Source organism: Rhagoletis pomonella, unplaced genomic scaffold (genome assembly GCF_013731165.1).
Source record: "Rhagoletis pomonella isolate Grant_MI unplaced genomic scaffold, Rhpom_1.0 Rhpom_scaffold_02840, whole genome shotgun sequence".
Lineage (NCBI taxonomy): Eukaryota > Metazoa > Arthropoda > Insecta > Diptera > Tephritidae > Rhagoletis > Rhagoletis pomonella.
Window position 1 is genome coordinate 1 of NW_023461393.1, and position 17,989 is coordinate 17,989.

Here is a 17,989-nt window from a genome sequence, read left to right on the forward strand (position 1 = left end):
AATTACTTTGGTAAGTTCAAGTAAAAACAATAATAAGAAAATTATCCAACGAAATTGTTTACTATTTCAAGAAACAAAAAAAATCACTTTCTTTTCAAAATATATTTTTTTTAATACTCAGAAACTTTCAACTTATATTAATAGGCGCGCCGGATAGTTTTCTCTTTCCACATTTTTTTAGAAGCCGCATTATTTCAGGCAACAATAGGGTGCGCCTTATTTTCAACTTGCCCCAAATATGGGGAAGTCTTGCTTTGTAGCTTAGAGTTAGAAAGAAGTTAGAAACCATAAATATGGCATACCAACCGAGAAATTTCCCTAGGAGGGCATATTAAAAAGAAATATATATATATATATATAAATGTATGAAAGCGTGCCGAAAACTAAAACAACTCGATTCCCGATACCGGAAATATGGTGAAACCGACCATGTCTTTGTTAGCGGTGTTGGTGAAATCAACGGAATTTTTTATCAACTTCAAACCTGCACTTTATTATACTAAAATTTAATAGACTTCACAATTCAAAATTTTCAAAAAAAAAATCTGACAAAAAAGTTGAGTGATTTAATGAAAGTTTATTGAATTTTCCCGAGGTTTGCAGAAAGTTTAGAAATTTTATTTCTATGTTTTCTATTGTGGTATGAACAAATAAAAAATAAAAAATTGGCGACTTTTGTGATTTAGTTTATTTGGATTTTTATTAATTTAATTTTTCACAGAAGAAAACTCTTTGAAGAAAAATTCTTTTTTAATGGTTTTTTTATAATTAATTCCCTCATCTGAATGAGTGTTAATAAACATAGCTGCCTGTTAGACCAATGTATTTTAAATAATTTAATGATTTAACAATATATCGGTAAAATTTTAATTTATTCTTCAAAATTATTGGCTCATTAAAGTAAAAATAATGAATTCGTGTATCTAAAATTAATTGATTTTCTACAAATAAATAAAATTTCTTATAAAAAATACATTCGCTTAGAGTTGCCATATAGTTTTAAAATATTCTTTTTTTATAAACCTCGGGAGTTTTATTTAAATACAACTTCAGTACTTTTCTTCCGCATTTTCAACTGTATTTTTTTCTCTTCTGGAATTAATCGAGACAATCCACGAAGAGCTGTTATTACATCCACCAAATCAACTATTACAGGGTAATTCTGGCAACTGTCTTTCAACTTACTACAGTCCTTCGGGAGAAAGTCTTTCGTTAGAAAATTGTCAATTCTGGCAACCATATTGTAAGCTCTTCACTGTCTTTCGAAAGACTAATTGAAAGATCTGCTACCGAAGAGGCCCTAGCGTTATGCTGTTCGCGTTTTAGCAATAATTTTTTTTTTTAAGTTGAAATATACATATATGCTTTTTTCATTTTTAAAACAATATTTATAAGTTTATTAAAAAAAAATTTACTGAAAAAAAGTAAATAAATTGAAAACAGAGCAAAACTAAATAAAAATATTTTTAAAACTTAAATGAAATAAAACAATGTTTTTTTCTGTTTAAAACAATAAAATTTAAAAATACATTAGAAAAGGAAAAAGTTTTATCAAAAAAAAAAGAGAAATTAGTGCCTAAAATCTAAAAAAAAAAAAAGTTTAACAAAAATTTGTATTTTTAAAACAAAATCTAAAATCCAATGCGAACTCCCTGAAATTCATTCAAAATACCATACATATGTATATCGACATATTTACATGTGCATGTGTGTATGTTTGTATGAATTTACAAAAAGTATTGCTTGAAGAAGCCAGGGTTACTTGCAACGTCATCAAAAGTAGCCTACAGCGGAAGTCGGCCAAGCTCATCAAACCGGCAGCAAAACAATTGGAAATATGGCCAGAGTGGCACGTGTGGATTATACACATAGAGGAGTTACATACATACATACTAAAGAAAAAATTTTTTCTCTTTCCGATTTTTTTTTGCCGAATTTTGTAAGAGGAAATGTACTTTGCCAATTAAATATTTTACGAAATTTCGGAAGGCAATCGGTAGCATTAACTACGAATATTAGAAAAAAAAGAAATTTTTGGCCCCATGACTTAGGAAGAAAAGCGTAATGCTGAATACTATGTCAGACAAAGAGACCTGCAAAATTTTTAATTGTTTGGAAAAGTAATAAACGACTTTAAACGATCTGAATTTGATAGTTCTTTAAGTAACATACGCGGTTTGCGAAAGTCAGACATGGATTTCCAACTGGGATGCAGTCACTAACATTTATAGATTTGTATGCACATATATGTCAATTTCGGAATAAAAAACAATCTTCTGCAGCTTAAGCCGTAAGGTGCATAGCTGATACTAAAATTCCAAAAAATATACTTACATATGTGTTTGTACATTAGGGTGCATCACAAAAAAAAGTTGCAGGTTTTCCAACGGAGTTATAAAATTTGTTTAATTTTAAGGCATCCGCCAAAGCATTTCGTACAAGTATTTACGTGAGCTAGACCGATGTGAAAATACCTCCAAAAATCTAATTATTTTTATAACATTAATCAACTTTTCAAATATTTTTATGCAGAGCTTTCAAGCTTCACCCCTTCTATCTTCTGATTTGATTTTTTAGAAAAAAAATTTATAAAAATTAATTTTATCTATAAACAAGTAAGAAAGTCTAAGTTCGGGCGGAGCCGAACATTAAATACCCGGCGCAAGTATTAAATATATGTTTTCCACCTTTCCGAAAGCTACCGCTACATGATAAGCCGGGGTGTATACATTTTAAGTAAATTAGCGTCCTTAAATTTCGAAATATTGAAATTTCAAGCATATCTGAAATTTACCGTTATATGAAAAGCGGCCTCAATTTTAGTCCGATTTCAACAATTTTCAACGGTTTGCTTTTATGTGGCAAGCACAATAACCATACCGAGCTTGGTACAAATTGCTAGAACGGCTAGCGAGATACATATCACAAGTGGGCGGTGCTACGCCCATTTTCCAAAATTTTGTCATAAACGTATTTCTTGGTAAAGAATTGTTGCAATCATCAATTTTGAATAAATTAGCTTCAATATTTACTGATTTATCGAAGATTTTGTATTTCTCGAAATTACCGTTATATGGGATGTGGGCGTGGTTATTGTCCGATTTTAGAAATTTTCGGCCATTTGTTATGTTGTACCAGGACCAACAACTGTGCCAAGTTTGGAAGAAATTGGTGTAGCGGTTACCAAGATATACACATGTAACCATAAGTGGGCGTGGCTACGCCCATTTTCCTAAAATTTACAATATTCTTATTTTTCGTCTAAAAATTATTGTAAATATCAATTTTGAGTGAATTATCTTCAGTAGTTACTAAAATATCGCAGTTTTCGTATTTCTGGAAATTACCGTTATATGGGAAGTGGGCGTGGTTAAAGTCCGATTTCGCCCATTTTCAATACCAACCTACCTTGGATGAAGGGAAACCTACATACCAAATTTCGTTGAGATATCTCAATTTTTGCTCGAGTTATCGTGTACACGGACAGACGGACAGACGGACAGACGGACAGACGGACAGACGGACGGACAGACAGACATGGCTTAATCGATTTCTTTTTTCATCCTGATCATTTATGTATACATTTGTCTATATCTATCTCGATTCGTTTTGGCTGTTACAAACAACCGTTATGTGAACAAAATTAATATACCCTTGTGCACAAGTGCGCTCGGGTGTAAAAAAATAAATTTTGGAATAATTTTCTAATAGCTCCAGCTCGCGTAAATCTGTAACCTTTCCCACGGAAGTCTTAAAACATAATAAATTTAACATTTTCAATGGGAGAAGAGAACCAATTTTTTTTTAATGAAGAGTGGTGCACCCTAACGTACATATCTACACATTACGCTACCAGTTCAGCGCTGTCGATTCACTGCTGCAAGCAATGATAAATGTTCGCATTCAAATTGGCCACAAACAGATTGCAATCACGTGCAGCCGCTACTAGCCGCTTGTGGCAACACTCAATGCAGCAACGACGAACTTGGCCTTAGAAAACTGGGCCAGAGCCAACTGCGTCTCGTAGAGGCATTTTGATTTGCCACAGCGGACGTCTTTAATTCATTTTGTGCTGGGGCGGTCAAAAATATGTACTCGTTCAAACATACATACATACATACATATCTCCATACATAATTACCTATTTGTTTTTGCTGCTAATTAACTGGCCTTTTTCTTTTAATTGTAGGACTTTCACTGTTGCTGTTCAGCGCGGGCACTTGGGTAAGCGAAGTTTTTGGACTTTATTTACATCAGGCAATGCCCAGCGCAGGGCACATTCTTATGGAATTCTGCCAGCGTTGGGCATGACTGATTTACATAGAATATTAATTTCTCTTTCACCCTCTCTTTCTCCCACTCTCTTCCAGGCACAAAGCGGTTACAATTATGCGCGTCCCGAGATCTCTAATGTTGCCGGTGGCACCACTGGCAGCTCAAACGCCTTGCGTCCATTAGTTCCTCTCGGCAGCAATGCCATTACTGCGCCTACAAACGCCGCAGTCGGCTATCCCTCAACCGCTGGCAGCGCTTATGGCGGCACAGTAGGCGCCGCTGCATCTCCATTTGGTGGCTTCGGCGCACAACCTACAGCACTCGGCGCAACCGGCCCAACCGGCTATAGCGGCAACACAGGCGCCTCTACACTACCAGTGGGCACAGGATTTAACGCAGCAAAGCGTCCCATTTTAGGCGCTCAGCAGCGCGGTGGCAGCGCACAATTTGGCGGCGGTCTGACGAATCTGGCGGGCGGTCAGTCAGCCTACAGCAACGCAGCGCGCACTTCTGGACTCAATGACGTAGACTATAGTGGCGAAGGTGACTACTCTGCCATACCGGGCGTGCCGGCTGTCGATTATCCAGTGTACGCGCAAGTGCCTCAAACCAATTTCGATTGTACGCAGCAACTGCCCGGCTATTATTCGGACGTTGAGGCGCAGTGTCAGGTCTTTCACATTTGCGCGCTCAATCGCACCTACTCGTTTCTCTGTCCGAATGGCACCATCTTCAGCCAGGAAACACTCGTTTGCGTGTGGTGGAATCAATTTGAATGCGGCACCGCACCTGCGCTTTACGCCAACAACGCCTACATCTACGATTATGGCAATGAACAACGCAACACCGCTGGCGCATACAGCAATGCGGGAGCCACAGCTCAATTGGGTGCGCGCCAACCGGCTAATTATCCAGGTGCCGCTAGTGGTAGTGGCTTGCGCGCTACAAGCGCTACGCTACCAGCAGGCGGCGGTGGCATTTTTGGCGCGGGCAATTTACGTTCAACCGCTTACGGCGCTGTGCCCAGCACAGCAACACCAGTGCCATCGACCGCGGGCTATAATGCAGGCGCTGCCGCCAGTGCAGGTCGCTTCTCAGCCGCAGCACCTACCGGCGCTCAAGCCTTTAACAATGCTGTTGCACCAATTGCATCAACCCAAGCTAGTTATGGATCCGGTGTTGGTGTTGGTGTCGGTGTGACCGGCGGCGCGGCCAATTCCGGAGCGAATAGCAATCGTGAATATCTACCACCTTCGCAGCAGCAACGTCGGCCCTAAAATTGTGAATTGTAAATAGGCGTACCTGAAAAAAAAATCCACTCCCCACGTAATGGACCACTGGCACTTGTACCCGGTTTTTTTTGTTGTTCCTGCCGCCGCACATCCGTACCACCGCTTAGGTTGTACTGCGTAGTTTAAATTCTAATTTTTAGATTTAATCATCATTTATGTAAAACTACTCCACTATTTTCAATTCATCAAACTAACCCTAACAACACTTTTATAAAGGCATGTCTACCTTTTCAAATCCCACAACGAACTTCTCTCTCTCTCTCTCTCTCTAGTTTAAGTTTGCGAATCTCACTTTATAAATATTAGTACGATTTTATGCATTTTTTACAAAATAAAGTACTCAAATACTTAAAGATTTTATTTTATAATACTCGCAGCAAATATTAAAGTATACCTTTTAAGTTTTTCAATGATGATTAGGTTAAGTTAAGCGAGCTGCACTTGTCAAGAGTACACTCAGTGAGCAATAATTAACGGACACTACCCATTTCTTGCATTGCCTCTCATGTGGATTTAAGGTCCGCCCATCGAGCGAAGACCAGGGTGATCGCTATACTCTGCATGTGTCCAAAAATCTCGGAGAGAACTCTCGGTTTTCCCAAGTCTTGTAGCAGACCCTTCAACCGTGCGTGGCGTTTCTTAGCGATCCCACATAGCAAGCGACCGACCAGGTAAAGTTTTTGATATGTGCGCGCCAATATAAAATATTTAGTAATGAGCAGACGCATCTCTGGAAGGATATATTTTCATTGTAACTGCATACGATGGGCTCGATTATAGCATGGCTCTGGAAGCAGCTTTTTTTTGCTGTGCAGTGACGTAACATTCCTGGTTTAACGACGTGAAATACAACTTCTTCGGAGCTAGTCAAAAATGGTCTCTAAAGCTAGTCCTATGTCGGTTCTTAGAGAAGTGCACTCAGAGCTCTTCATAGCCGGTGAAAGTTCTCAATACTGCAGCAGCCGCAAATTCGACTCTCAAAGCAGGAAAATCAAAATTGTTGCAGCAAACCCTCTATGCGCACAACAAGATCAAGACTGACTTAGATGTCAACACAGATCAGATTACATCATTCTGAGATCTTCGTTCGAGGATTCCTATACAATTTTCAACTAGGGAACTAAGTATGTAGAGAGGAAAAAGACGCTGCTGATGCTATTGGTGGCAGAGAATTGCATTTCTACCTACATCGCTAGCTCAACGATTGAAAGAGAGAGAATCTGCAGATTAGGCAATCCGTCTTTGCTAAAGAGATTTTCCAGAGGCTGAATGCTGCCTAAACGCAAACGATGAGCCGTTATTCCGAACTGAGGTGTTTTCAATCCTCAAGATCATGAACTACGTGGTGGATATTAAGTAAAGATGCAGGATTTTACATACATATCTGTCGTGCACTAAAGGCGTTAACTATCCCTTGGACTACTTCTAGGCGGATGCGGCAATGCAAGACTCGACTAAATTTTTTTGGCAGCAACTGGTGAATTGACAGCTGACCATTGGGCTAGAGAGGGCACAGATCAGAGATTCCCGGGTCCGCAGCGAGTTAGTCATTGGGAAGATGGGAACGCATACAACTTGTTAAATTGCTGACTGTTTTTTGTGGCACAAACACCTGATTGTGATCAGCATACATGACGATCCCTTTTGCCTTTCCTATCTTTAAAAGAATGAGATGGCCGAACATCTTTCGAGCTTCTAGTCCACCTCTATAAGATTTGGTATGAGGTTTTTGGCAGCGCTGAGTTGAGCTGCTCAGGCTTCGATTTCATGCCTGGCAAAATTGTGTTGGTATCAAAAGGTCAGCTATCCTTGTTCCATTCCAACTCCTTTAGTTCACTCTTCTCTTAAGATTTCTCGTTCGGCATACACAACCGCTAACGAATGATATTATAATTTTATTTTTAATAAACATTAAATAAAAGTCTTACAAGCATAATAACAGTTTAAATGAAATTGTCCAAATAAAATTAATGGATCTGGATGATTTTTTTAATCTATCTATTTTTTTTTTCTAATATATATTCTCCCCCCGCGCCAGTATTCATTAACGTCGACGCCAACGTTGATGGCGACGCAGCAGTGCGATCTGCGCATTCATCTTGCGCGCCATAGCTCGCACCTGATCGAGATCACGCAAGTGCCGGCCGTATGGTGGACCCGCATCCTCACGACCTGCCAACTTGCGTTTCTCTGCCTTCTTCTCAGCATCCGCCACAGATTTATCGATTCGTTGCTTAACGTTGCGCTTCTTCGGATCATAGACACGTTTCTCACAGCAACTGCAACATGTACGCTTACACCAGCGACCCCAACTGCCGAATTCAACTCGAAGAAATTCATAAAAGCCCAGCTCACTCGCCTCCTCATCGTCTGGTGTATTTTTGTTCTCCGCAAAGTAGTCGCAAATCAACGTAATGAAAAGATTCAGCAAAACAATGGCAATTACAAACATTAGGAGCGCATACAAAATGAAACCGAGCGTCAAGCCGCCATAGGTTAGATCGTAGGGACTAACAGTGCTGCTGAAGCCAAATGAGTAGCTCATCGAGGCGGCGAAACTTCTGAATAAGTGCGTAAAGTGTTCGCTGTCATTGCCATTGATTATGTACGAGCTGATGCCAAAAGCGATTAGCCATATAACGATGATCACCAGCAGCGTGAGTAGCGCAAAGCGGGCGCGATACAGCGTGCGTGTGAAGACACGAAAAGGTTTGGCGAACTGAAAAATCTTCCACAGCCGCAAGGTGGTCAAGCAAATGAGAAAACCAATCATCAGATTGGCTAGATAGTCGATTTGGGCTGGCACGCGAAAATCCACAAACTCCAGCTTCATCGAGTCCTCGAAGCGCGCCATTAACGCTGCCACCTTGGCCTCGCGTACAATAATCAAAATCAGGATGAACAAATTCAAAGCAATTATCACAAAGTCCACAACATTCCAGGGCGACGAGGACATTTTTGTTTTGTAGAGCATATTCAAAACCAAATGTTTGGCGAAGTATATCAAGGTGAGAAGGTACAAGAGGAATACGAGCAACATTATGCCGGGTACATTATCTAAATTCATCAGCAACTCAACACTTTGCACATCGACATGTGACAGCACATTTCCGAAGGGTGTATACTCCAATAGAATCGTGCAGACGCTAAAGATATTCGAGTCGACATTGTAGAGCGTAAAATCGATAAAGACACCTGCAGTGCGCGCGTCAATCCAGTTCGATGCTTTCAGATATTCCAATATTTTCAGGCTATTGTTCAAGTCGCGCGACAAAAAAGTCACATAACCGTTATTCTCTGCATACGTATGCAAATTGCCGTAATGATGACGCGGCGTAAATATATTCCAATCTACTTGTCCCTCCAACCACGGTCCGTAAGTGTGTATATACTTGCTGATGTAGTGCAGCTGTTCGTATGGCAAACGCCAACGTGGCATAAAATTTCGCTCATCGAAGCTAGGCGTGTCGAGACCGATATGCTCATCCAAGCGCCGCACTTGTCTCAGCCGCACAACGCCCAATAGCTTAGCTATATTATATTGTATCCAGCCGGGTTCTTCTATAACCTCCTCATTGTAGTCGCGACCCTGATTGAATGCTTTTACCACAATGCGTCTTATATAATCGTAGACATCATTCGGCGTGTGCACATAATACAGTCCGGCAGCATCTAAACGCTTTTCCAGGAAAACCGTTTGAAGCGTATGTGTATTGTAGTAGGTAAGGTAATCGCGCGAGCCGACCACCAAAAGCATTAGCAGCAGAAAATAGAGTCCATAGAGCCGCAATTCGTTGATAATCAGTTTGTATTTGAGATTGAGCGACTCATTGTAGTGCGCTGAGGTAGCGTGCATGGCTGCTTCGTGGCTAGCTAGCTGCAGACGCACCAACGCGTCTTCATCGTAGTTGTTAGTGGCTGCAGAGCGTCCCACATCCGGTCCTTCCTGTATGGCTGGTTTCTTGCGCAATGCGGCATAACAGGCGTATCCAAGAAATTTGATGAAGTCGCCAATGAGGCAATGGAAAAATAACACGACGACAATGACGAAGAGTAGCGCCCTAAATTTGCGTGACTCGTGCAGGAAGCCGGACAGGCAGATGATCAAGATTAGGCAGATGAAAACAATTAAGTTGCATACCCCGAAGAGAATAAGTGTCTTGCGACGCGACTTCATAACGCTTGTATTGTGTGATTTGTAGAAAATCTTAAGTGAAAAATATTTTTCTGTTGATGCGAATGACAAATTTTTCACAATAAAAACAAAACATATGGAACTCGTTGACTTTGAAATGGAACAAGGTTAAGTACTTTCATAAAACTTGTTCACAGTGATGTACTTATGCACAATACAGGTTTGTGCTAAAAAGAGTTAAAAACTCATATTCTTCAGAGAGGTATATTTCTTGGGACATACAGGCTAACTCCTTCACCACGGGAATATCCACAAGGAGAACCAAAGCATTCCTTCAGCTTAGTAGTCATAAAGTAAGAACTGTTACAAGTTTTCTTACTGGCCCCTACAAGGTAAAGGAAACACTTGTCAAAGATAGGAGTTGTTAATCCTCACCAGTATGGATTGAATCTTGGGCAAACAAAAAAATAAGCACCGAAAAACTGGAAAACTTTCTAGTATGCTTTTTACTCATGTTTCTTCCCTTTCAATATAAAAATATTCCTTATGCCCCTATCTGTATGTATCAATGACGACGAGCAGGAGATTTTAGTTTGTGTGAATCCGTATAAAATCTTTAATACTTATACCGCTGATGCGTTTTGATTGTGACTGATCTATGTATAAATAGAGCAAAGACCACTATAGAGAGCTTCAGAAAGCTTTAAAAAGCTTCTCTCACGGTAAAAATTTCGGTAACTATATTAGCTACCGGTCCAGTGAGAGCATTACGAGCATTTTAATGACATGTACATAGTTAAGCGCATAAAAATACATGGATTGCCCTAGCTTGGCCTAGGGCCTGGTGAAAAGACTCCCGACCCAACGCCCGTGGGTGGACAATGAAAGAAAGCGCACCTACGAACACAATGGATGGACCAAGTGTATAAGGACCTGTCTGCACTCGAGGAAGTACAATGACGAACGGTTGTAGAGCCAAAAAAGGAGAATGAAAAAAGTGAGAACTTTTACCCTGAACGCGCTCATATAAAATCGGCTGAAAACTTTGACAAGCCTCTCCCACAACGTGTGTTTTTTTTACTCATCCAATTTTTGTGCGTATGAAATATGTATATAGAAAGCTTTAAAAAGCTCCATTGGCCGAATACGTTTTGAACGTGATTTATGTACATAAAGAGCAGATACCACCAGAGAGAGCTTCAGAAAGCTTTAAAAGCTCCTTCCGCGTGATGTGTTTGGTAGTGTCGGATTTATATGAAGAAATGCCATAAAGTTATAAAAGACTTTAAAAATCTTTGCACCCGGGGTAAGGGCCGTTTCCACCACTTCCTGCTAAAAAATGTATCGACTTTTTATCGATAATTTTACAGGCAGTCTAGAAAACAGCCCTAAGCATGTCTACACAAAATGTATGCATAGCTTTAGAAAACTTTGCACGCAGACAACGCGCTGCTTATCATCGTTTTATTGCCAATTTGCCAACGAATTATGGGCGTTTGAATGCAATTGGGATGAAAACTTTTAATATTTCCGAACGAATGAAAAAAATGTTGATATACAATTCACACGCTATCCTATAATTGTGCACGCTACTGTATTATAAAAGGTACATATCGTCACCTGAAATGCAAAAAGACGTAAAAAACATCGTCGCTGAAATACAAAAGGTCGTAACTAATAAAAAATTCAAAATTCAGTTTTTGATTAATATCTTTGATGGATTTAATCGAATTATAACTCCCACATCATATGAAAAAAATAAAAAATATGAGTCACGACTTTAACCATTTTAGTTACGTTGGTGTTACGTCTTTTTGCATTTTAGGTGACGATATGTAATTATATGTGTACATGTGTATGTATACGCGCAACTACCCTGCGGGAAATGCATCTAACTATAAATTAATTCTATATTGATTAGGAAGGAACTAAAGGCCACTATATTTCCTTTGAGGAAAGCTAACTATATTTGTAATGGCCATGGCCACGTTAGTCAAGGGTGGTTACCTCTGCATTTCATGTAACTAACTTGTAACTAACTGCTTTTGGACATAAAATATCAATTAGGAAAAACAAAATATTTTTGATTTTTTTACTTTTTATTTATTTACTCTATTTTATTACATTTCATACATGTTTACATATTCTGCTGTAGGTGGGCCCATATTCGAACTCCGTCAGAGATAACTTCAAAATGATAATGTGAAATTTCGATCTACCTTTTATTTGTCCTCAATTCGAAAAAGTATTCGTGAAGCGCAGGATATTTAAATAGAAACGCATTTAAAGAAAATAATCTCCCGATTGCGTCTGCATTACTCATGCATTACTTTTCAATTAATTTCAAGTTAGATTTTTATAGCTAACTACAAGTTATATATTTTATAGAAATCCCGCAAACAAGCTAACTACAAGTTGGTTATTTTTTATCAATTGATATTTTTTTCTGCAGGGTAATTTTTCGCAAGATTCAAAATGAAGCTGAGCACGCTTTGCTTGTTTCAGTAGCTTTCGGAAACTCAACTTTGATGGAACAAGTGCCAAGCGTTTAGCGGCTTCAAAAGCCAGCGCGTAAGAAAATTAATTAAACAATTAAGAAAGAAAATAAAATTGTGTACGCCTATACATATTTGTATAAACATACTATATATGTATGTATGCGTATGAACGTAGTTCATATATTTTTATAAAGAAATAGTGTTTTTTTTTGTTGTTTGGCTGTATTCGCTTTGCTAATTATGCGCCGCCCGATGACTTCAACATGCAGTACACTAATAAATATTTGTTTGATATCATTATTGGCGGTATTTAGCAATCGTTTGGGTGAGTGTGGAATATTTGCTTTGAACCTTCCCGAAAATCGTACTGGTTTAAATTGTTTTATTTGGTGCTTTCCCCGAAAGTATTAAATGACAGCTGGGTTTTTTATTGTTTTTTTTTTGTCTTTACGCGCATCTTGTGTTATTATTAGCTTCTTTTTGCTCTCAAAGTAGTGCTTTAGAGTAATTAAAAAAATTTAAACTCTTAACTGGTTTTCTAGTAAAAAAAAAAGAGCGCGAGAAAGGGAGTTGAAAAGATAACAGAGAGAGAGAGAGAGAGATAAGAAAAATCACTGAGCGCAGCGTTCATACATATAAATATTTGTAAACAAAAATTAATGTATGCCTAAATAATTACATGTGCACAAATACATATTTAATTTTTTTTTCACAAAACTTTTTTTTAGTCCTTCTTAATCAATCAAAATGTCGATGTTTGCACTTTGTTATCGGCATGCGGAGGTGGCTTATTATCGGCAAATTTCCCGCGTAATTCAATAACAACATCGAGAAATCAGTAAATGCTAATCTGATTTAGGTTCCAATGAAATTGAGTGTTTTAAAAGTAATTTAAGAGAGATTAAAGAATTTTTAAGTCCCCTTATTTTTTCTACGAAATCTTATTTTCGCTTTAGTGGATTTTCTTCTTTTTATGAATTAAAATACGTGCGGCAACCGTCATAGAGTGGCATCGTCAATAAAATGGAAGAACTGGTGTTTTTTGTTAATGTCTTTTTTAGTTTTTCGCTGTTTTCAAAAGATTACTTAGTTTTGATTTTAAAACTAACATATGTATTTACATACATAGTATGTCTGCTGCAGTGGGCAACTAAAATTTAAAAAGAAATCACAACTAAAACAAAAAAAATTAACAAAAAACTATTATAAAACAAGTTTCTAAAAATTAAATGAAGATTAACAAAAATATTTTTCTTTTTAAGATAATAAAATGTAAATATTAAAAGAAAATTAAATTAAAAATACATAGATAAATTAAAAAAGAGTTCCTAAAACTTAAAAAATAAAATAAATAAAATATATTATTTGAAAATAAATAATCTAAAAAATAAAAGAATTAAAAAATAAAAAAGGTCCTAAAAATTAAATGAAATTAAAACAAATCCTCTTAAAATCATTTTAAAGTAAAATAAGTTCTATTCAAAAATTTTATTGAGCTCGATGTCGTTTGGCTTTGTAATCCAAAGTCGGTAGTTCATATCCCAGTGACCGCGGCTAATGAGGTCTGACGAGGGGATGTGGTGATCTCCGAAATAGCAGCTATAACTTCTAACTTTGTAAATTATTATTGCTTTTCCACAAAATTTTTCATAAAAAACAGCCTCAAGCTAAATAAATTGTTGAATATAATTGTTATAAAGTTATAAACAGCAAAAAACAAATGAAAAATAAAATGAAATAAAACTAAAAAATATATTTTTCGTTTTAAAACAATAAAACCTAAAGTTAAAAAAAAAAATACATTAAAAAAGGAAGAAATTAGTTAAACAGGAGAAAAAGATACATGTTTCTAAAATGTAAATGAAATTTAAAAAAATATGTATTTTTCTTTTTATAACGATAAAATCTAAAAATGAAAATTAAATCGTAAAAGAAAATCAATAAATAAAATAACGTCCTACATATTAAACGAAATTAAAACGAAATGTTTTTCTTTTCAAAAAATATAACCTAAAAATTAATTGGAAAAAGAAAAAATTAAAATTAAAAAAACGAATATTTAATATAAAATAGGTTTGCTAAAAATTTTATGAAATTAATTAATATTTTTTTTTAACGATATAATCTTGAAATACATGAATTCAAAAGGAAAAAGAAGTATCAAAATAAGAAGAAAATATAATAATAATACGTACATATGTTAGTGTTTGGCCAAGCTTTTCCTCCTATTTGTGGCGTGCGTTGTCACACAAAGGGGAGGAAGGCAGTTACATGTACCTTCCTGGTTCACATTCGTCCTATGTAGCTTGGATGAAAAAGCACCTCAGACAGCTTAAAACTTTCTATAGTAAGTAATACATACTAATAGCCAGGCCGTGGGCCCACATTGTGCATATTTTGTCCCCAATTAGGAATGGTGAATACTTCATATTTAGTTTGGGTACTATTCGTTTCCCTTCTATTAAGAACTTCTTTGACGAATGAGTCCTTTCCGAATAATGACCGAATAGTTGGAAATGATTTGGAAAGGCGGTATCTTGTCGCGATGAAGAAAATCAGTTGTATAGCTGGATATAGTCCAAAAGACCAAAGGCAACTGCCGATTTAATTGACCTACATACATACATACTTTGTTTATTTTTTTTTTTTAACTCATCGACATATGTTCTTCATTCTTCTTAGCTCGAGCCCAATGCGATTGGACCTGTGATAATGGCGAATGCATCGATAGTGAATTTGTTTGTGATGGCATGCGGAATTGTCGCGATGGTTCGGATGAAAGTATTGAAAACTGTTTCGTCAATGCGACGTGTCCTTCTTATGCATTTCGTTGTGCTTATGGCGCCTGTATACAGGGTTCTAAGCGTTGTAACAAGCAACGCGACTGCGCCGATAACTCTGACGAATTACCCTTCATGTGCGAGATGACGAGGGATGAAGTGGAAGAAGTTTTACGCGGTAGATGTGGGTAAGTCGAACAAAAACAACAAACTGCTTAATGCATACATTTAAGAATGCATTTTCATACCAAAGAGATTCGGAAATGCAATGCGGTACCGGTGAGTGTATAGATAGTGAAAAGGCTTGCGATGGCGTACGCGATTGCACACTTGGTGATGACGAGACATTGGAGAAATGTGCACCCTTCGGATGTCCATCGTACGCACACAAATGCGCCTATGGCGGATGCATTGCAGGCAAAGCCGCCTGTAATGGAACCGTAGAGTGTCTGGACGGCTCTGATGAATCGTATGCGCTGTGCGGTGGAAAGCGAAAAAATTCGAGTACCACTGGAGCGGGCATGGTTTATTTCCCAACAGATAGAACTATGGCTGCTACAACAACAAAGGCGCCAACAAAACCACCAGCCACATACGCCGACCCCGAATTAACTTTGCCGGTTAACGATAGATGTAAAATACCGGAAAGTCTTGCAAATGTAATTATCAGAGACGAATTGCGTGGCACAACTGTGAGAGTCGGCGCAAAGGTGCCGACAAATACAATTGTCAGTTTCGCTTGTCAGCCGGGTTTCTACTTAGTGGATGGTGTTAAGCAAATGTATTGCCAAAACCGAGGCTGGCAGAGCAATCTGCCGAGTTGTACTAGTAAGTAATTTTGCATGGAAGAGCATAACAGAAAGGTATCCAGTACTAAGCGACAGTGTTAACTTTTTTGTTTACTTCTTTATCTTTTGTAGAATTCTGCAATGCAACCGTGCTGCAAGAAGGCGTTTCAACAAAAGCTATTTGCTACACCGACGATGGGCTTGTGCCATGTAAAAATATTCAACCGGGCACACGTGCCGATATCCGATGTGAGACGGAGTATCGAGTCAGGGAGTAAGCAAACAAATCAAAAAAATATGAATTAAATTAAATAATTTACTAATTACGAAAATTCTACGTTTTCCTTTAGAACATGGCGAGATACAACCATGCAGTGCACCAACGAGTATAAGTGGAATAAACCAAAATACTCATGTCAAATGCGTTGCGGCTATGTACAATTGCCGTCGATAGCATTCGCCAGTCAAGGACGCATGGTTAATGTAACGGAAGCACCCTGGCATGTGGGTATCTACAGTAAATTTAATGAAAAGGATTTTAAGCGCACTTGTGGTGGATCCATAGTTTCGGCGCGCATTGTTGTTTCAGGTAAAGCCAATGCACTCCATTACTTTAGATTCGCTTATTTCACAAAAACCTACAGACATATCTAGTACCTCTAAATGTCACACAACAGGGGCACTTAGTAGCATTGTTCGCGGATATTTCCAAGAATTTCATCCTTATCTTAAAATAGTAATTCTATTTAGAGAAGGTAAACTGAGTAGAGAATTGAGCGCTCATATGGCATTGCAAGGAAGAATCATTTTGATACTTGGCAGTACTTGAAAATGCTACATACATCCTCAATAGTTAGTCCTTTTTCTTCTTATTATTATTATTTGCCTCTACAACCGTTCGCTGGTTGGGGGCGAGACCAAAAAACTCCGCAATCCAATTGCATCTGTCCCTTGCGAGGTTGCGCCAGTTGTACTTCCCGAGTGCAGACAGATCCTTTTTCACATAGACTTTTCGTGAGCGCGCTTTCTTTCGTTGTCCATCTATAGGTGCCCACGCGAGCAGAGTCACAGATCTAGGGTAGAATAGTTCTTTCGAAAGCACCTAACGCCTTCTCATCGACATCGCCTATGACGGGCATATTTTTACGAGCGTAATTTTTGTGCGTCGAGAAGAGGTTCTGCTTTGCAATTGCCTACCGAGCCCAAAGTAGCACCTAAAGCAAAGTAGCAATAATTGTAAGTACGCGCAAATATCAAAAAAAAAAAATCGCCAAATTGGCGCGAAATCGCGAAATCTGGACACTCTGCTGTTCATTGACGAAAGCAATCAAACTTGGGTTCGCCGAGCTCGTTACCAAGAATGATAGAATACAAGATTGCGCATTCCTGCGGGTGATGACGTCAACATAGCAACGAATAGAAAAGAGTAGTTGGAGATGGAGGAGAGAAAGAGTGTTAACCGTCAAACCATGGGGGTCGCCATATTTACATACATATAAACTTCTCTGCATACATACAAACAGTTTGCTAAATGACGTCACATGAACAACTGATTCTGTCAAATTCGCCAAGAACAAAGTAGCGGTACTGCTGAGTGCGCCACCTCTGTCTCCCTACATCGTGCTCGTTACAGTAATTCCATCATTGAAAAAAGATCATAGGCATATACATATATGTAAATATTTAGATAGGGCTTTCTTCACATTTTGTACCTCAAATTTCCACGGAGCTTAAAAAATGGCTCTTGGTCTCCACCCAGTGGTCATTCTGGTAGTCTGCACTAGCTGTAAACTCTGCAAATACAAATCAGCAATATTTATACTTTCCGTCTTGCTCTCTGTATCGCGCAGCTGCACATTGCTTCTGGGACGAAGCCAACTTGGAAATATATCCAACGAGACTATACAAAGTCTCTCCTGCACAACTAATATCCGTTTATATCATCAATGAAGGCTCTGATGTTACTGAGATATATGTGCCATCAAAGTAAGACTTTATTAAATATTTCAATTAATGGCAAGCAAATTTACATACTAAACTTTTGCTTAATATTTTCAGCTATAAAGATCGCGTTGGCTATTATGAGGATGATCTGGCAATCGTTAGACTGGTGCAGCAATTCAAATTTAGCGACACAATTAAGCCAATATGTTTTGAATACAAAAGGCTGGCCGCTGCAAGCATAGAAACTGGAGAATTGGGTTTCATTGTCGGTTGGGGG

General features: G+C 38.1%; 3 protein-coding genes across 4 annotated transcripts; 2 read left to right on the top strand and 1 right to left on the bottom strand.

Moving 5' to 3' along the window:
- Positions 1-4,189: 4,189 nt before the first annotated feature.
- Positions 4,190-5,552, top strand: LOC118753782 (fibroin heavy chain-like; the record flags this gene model as incomplete). Its single annotated transcript, XM_036488659.1, has 2 exons — positions 4,190-4,224; positions 4,371-5,552. Coding segments are annotated over 2 exons (1,217 nt in total), but the record flags the coding sequence as incomplete, so codon positions are not given.
- Positions 5,553-7,611: 2,059 nt separating this feature from the next.
- On the bottom strand, positions 7,612-9,744 carry LOC118753780 (polycystic kidney disease protein 1-like 2). Its single transcript, XM_036488656.1, has one exon. It carries the CDS (start codon positions 9,742-9,744, stop codon positions 7,612-7,614), a length of 2,133 nt encoding a protein of 710 aa, XP_036344549.1.
- Positions 9,745-12,181: 2,437 nt separating this feature from the next.
- LOC118753781 (modular serine protease-like) lies at positions 12,182-17,989 on the top strand (the record flags this gene model as incomplete). 2 transcript variants are annotated; one of them, XM_036488657.1, is given in 7 exon segments in its annotated part: positions 12,182-12,525; positions 14,883-15,168; positions 15,234-15,808; positions 15,901-16,042; positions 16,119-16,357; positions 17,619-17,754; positions 17,827-17,989. In XM_036488657.1, coding segments are annotated over 7 exon segments (1,626 nt in total), but the record flags the coding sequence as incomplete, so codon positions are not given.

Bases quoted from the DNA above. Each gene is read 5' to 3' on its own strand.
- LOC118753780 (XM_036488656.1), bottom strand. From the start codon at position 9,744: ATGAAGTCGCGTCGCAAGACACTTATTCTCTTCGGGGTATGCAACTTA.